Source organism: Asparagus officinalis, chromosome 3, assembly GCF_001876935.1.
Source record: "Asparagus officinalis chromosome 3, Aspof.V1, whole genome shotgun sequence".
NCBI classification, from domain to species: domain Eukaryota; kingdom Viridiplantae; phylum Streptophyta; class Magnoliopsida; order Asparagales; family Asparagaceae; genus Asparagus; species Asparagus officinalis.
The window spans coordinates 61,017,916-61,018,188 of NC_033796.1; the positions used below are offsets into that span (position 1 = coordinate 61,017,916).

A 273-nucleotide genomic window follows, 5' to 3' on the forward strand; every position below is an offset into this window, starting at 1 on the left:
CGGCTACCGCCAACAAGAAGGCATCCCTAAGGGTAAAAATATTTACAATTTGTCTGTATATATATGTTGCCGATTGATTTCTTGTGTTTTGATGTACCGCGATCGATTGCAGCTGGATGACTGGGTGCTGTGCCGAATCTATAAGAAAAACAGCAGCAGCAGTAATGGAATCATCAGTAACAACAATAACAGCAGCAGCAGTAACTGTACACACAGGATGCACCTCGATGATTCCATGGACAACGTCATGCTCTCCGAATCATCAGCTTCCGA

At 44.0% G+C, this 273-nt stretch overlaps 1 protein-coding gene across 1 annotated transcript in view; it reads left to right on the plus strand.

Annotated features, from left to right (window-relative positions):
• LOC109835184 (NAC transcription factor 25-like) overlaps positions 1–273 on the plus strand; it is a 1,912-nt gene that overhangs the window by 958 nt on the left and 681 nt on the right. Inside the window, 2 exon segments of the mRNA XM_020403171.1 lie at positions 1–32; positions 113–271. The exon segment at positions 1–32 is cut by the window's left edge and continues 1 nt beyond it. Coding sequence (XP_020258760.1) covers positions 1–32; positions 113–271 — 191 coding nt within the window.